Genomic DNA, 3,176 nt, shown 5'->3' with positions numbered 1-3,176 from the left:
ATTTCAAAACTTAAATATAAATGTAACCAGAAAAATGTATGTGTATATAGGACAGAAATAATTACTTAAAAAAAAAATATATAATATCTAATAATTTCGAATGGTCAAATTGTTCAACAAAGACGGGAACATTCATATAAAAGAAGAAAAACATAATATTGATATACTTTACAGAACAAACCACATTTTGTAGGAGTTTCAATCAATCAACCAACGTTTATTCATATAGCCCAATATCACAAATGTTACATTTGTCTCAGTGGACTTTACAGTTTGTACAGAATATCAATATCATGGGTTTAAGTTTACGTTGGATTGTACCAAAATGTTGCCCTCATTGTTTGGGGTGTTTTTACGTGATTTGAATCTGGACAATAACATGAAATGGCAGGGACTTCATCTCTCCACTACTGCTGTTGACACCTTTTGAAATATGTCCCTCTGTCCACATGTAGGAAGGTCCTTCAGCCCTGCCCAGGTCCCATTAACGAGTCCAGCTTTCAACAGAACCTACAGTTCTCGTAATTTAGCCAGGTAAGGTTAAAACACTGCCAACGTGTTTCATCTGTTCTCATGAGAAGCATTTTTGCATACATATCCATTTTTTTCTTTAACAGTTGTGTGTGGGTTATCCTTCGGCTCTCTTCATAGAACAGCACTATTTTTTAAATCAAATCCAGCCAAGACTTTTATATTTGATCCTCCTCTAACATTAACTGCCTTTCATTAGTGACACTGAGTGCTGTAAAGCCAGAAGTAATCTCATAAAATTAAAATTAGTATACGGTGGATACCTTAACCCGAAGCTCCTCACATGGTTGAGAGTTGAAACTTTATTCCTGGCACACTATTGTCTTCTTTAGTTACCACAAGCGGTTTGTTATTGATTTGTGGATCCTAATGGTCTGTCTGTGTTTTCTGAAACAAGCCGTGCTGTCCAGCGCAGCATTGCCATAATCAGAAATGCTCGTCAGAAGAAGCAGCCGAAGCAGTACTGCATGTACTACAACCGCTTCGGCAAGTGTAACCGTGGCGACAGCTGTCCCTACATCCACGACCCGGACAAGGTTGCCGTCTGCACCAGGTAAATAACAGTTGACACACAAGATCATGACCTTTTTTAATACATAAGGCTCAGGGGATGAGTCTTGGGATTTTTGGTCATCTGTCAACCCAATAGAGTTGCAAAGTAAGAGTTGTTGTTTTTCGGCTTCAAGGTTTAAGGAAGTAAAAGTGGTTTCATTGCTCAGTGTTATTCGGTGTCTGGATTCGGACACTTCACGTTGTACACTGAACACTAGCGCAGTGTGTGAATTTCAACCAGGTAATGTTGTCTCAAATGGCAAACTGCTGTACCCTCACATGAAGTGACAATTGCCACTGTTGGCTAGCAACTAACTAACCAACTAACATTCCTTGCTAGCTATCAAGCTACATTATGTTTTGCGGCAGCAAATCATTATACACAGCTGAATCAACCCAATAAAATGTGTGCTTCTTTTAATCACCAGACTAGTTGAACTTCAATGAAAAAGTGAAAGAAAAACACATTTTATTTGCGAGACGCATATGGGCATTCGTTAAGTGAGGGTTGGGAAGTGTAACTCAAATGTTTGCCCATTATGAATGCACCACACTCTCATCCAACTGCAATGTCCCATGGTTGGCTGGGAATATTTGTTGTCAATCATTCCCCATATATCTACCTATTAACGTCCCGTCACATCCTCAGCTGTCACTTTCTAATAAAAGCATAACAAATAACATCTTCAACTAAACTATGGTGGGCTTGCTGCTTTTAGACTCATTCATAATAGCAAACTGAGGCAGAAGTTGTATTTTTTGTAAAAAAATCTGAATAGTTCAATCTGATGGCTATAACATATGTCTCCTGTTACATTTTCCCTGAGATGCTGTGTTTCCACGTTTATTTCAATTAAGGATATCTTAAAAAGAAGCTTGTAACAACTTCCAGAAACAGCAGCTCTTCTTACTTTGCATCTCTATTAGCCTGTACGTTTTCCCACCTGTTTCTGTGCTTTGTGTACAGGTTTCTCCGGGGGACGTGCAAACTGGCTGACGGCTCCTGCCCATTCTCCCATAAGGTGGCAAAGGAAAAGGTAACGTGCTTCCACACATAACCTAAGCGGTTAATAGCAGTTGTATTGGTTCTTATTGCAAAGGCCACATGTGTTGGTATAAGATGACACCATTGGGTACAGTCATCAAGGATCGTATTTGTGCTCTTGGAACATGTCCATTTTCCATGACATGGGAAGGAGCAAGGAAGACTTAACCCAATGAGGGGGGGGGGTCTTTTGGGTATGGGAACATCCTAAAGGTTAGAGCTTGTCACTTTTTGGGATCTACACCCCAGCAGTTTGCTTAATTGCTTGTTTTCTACCTCATCAACTCCTTTTTATCAAAGAGTGTATAACTATCAGTGAAAATTGCTGAAAACAAAAACAAAGTGGCAAAAGTGTAAGTTACCACAGATCGGTCTCGCTCTGGTTTGCACATAAATCAACATGGAACATTATCTTCAGCACAGACCTGTGGTTACACACCTTATCCTCCTGGGTAGAATCAGCAACTCAGTCAATCTTAGGTGACATGGATGCATATAAATATGACGACATTTATTCAGTAGATAAAAAGATTAATTTTGATTGCAAATTCAAACTTCCACAAGATTTGTTGATTTTGGAAATGTCTACTTGGGCTCTGGAAATAATGATTCACATTTTCGACAAGCTACTATACGATTATTAATTAAATTGCCATAATAATAAAGAATGATAATATTTGTAAGTTGGAATACTTAAATTACACACGATTAAGGAAATGTTCAAATTCGGCTCTGATCGTAACAACATCGGGCCATTCGTGAGGGCATCTTAAGCCATCGTATGACCACCGGTCGAGTTTCTCAGGCTCCGGCAGCAACTTCGGGAGCGGTGGCAAAATATTTGGCATCACAAAGCATTGCCGAAGGACCTTGTGAAGGTTCATTTTCGTGTTGACTTTGTGTGTCAATTTTGCCCTTCGTAAGGCATTCGTGAGGGCATCTTAAGCCATCGTATGACCGCCGGTGGAATTTATCAGGCTCCGACAGCAACTTCGGGAGCGGTGGCAAAATATTTGGCATGGCTTAAGATGCCCTCACGAATGGCCCG

The 3,176-nt window shown here is 39.8% G+C and overlaps 1 protein-coding gene across 1 annotated transcript in view; it reads left to right on the top strand.

Moving 5' to 3' along the window:
* Positions 1–366: 366 nt before the first annotated feature.
* The window catches only part of zc3h3 (zinc finger CCCH-type containing 3), a 16,567-nt gene continuing 13,757 nt past the window's right edge, over positions 367–3,176 (top strand). Inside the window, exons 1-3 of the mRNA XM_010787222.1 lie at positions 367–534; positions 929–1,084; positions 2,051–2,120. Of these exons, the coding sequence (XP_010785524.1) occupies positions 434–534; positions 929–1,084; positions 2,051–2,120 (327 nt within the window). The 5' untranslated portion in view covers positions 367–433. The remainder of the gene's footprint in view (positions 535–928; positions 1,085–2,050; positions 2,121–3,176) is intronic.

Source organism: Notothenia coriiceps, unplaced genomic scaffold, assembly GCF_000735185.1.
Source record: "Notothenia coriiceps isolate Sejong01 unplaced genomic scaffold, NC01 NC01_scaffold00030213, whole genome shotgun sequence".
NCBI lineage: Eukaryota > Metazoa > Chordata > Actinopteri > Perciformes > Nototheniidae > Notothenia > Notothenia coriiceps.
The sequence above is the reverse complement of the archived record's forward strand: the minus strand, read 5'-3'. Positions and strand labels throughout refer to the sequence as shown.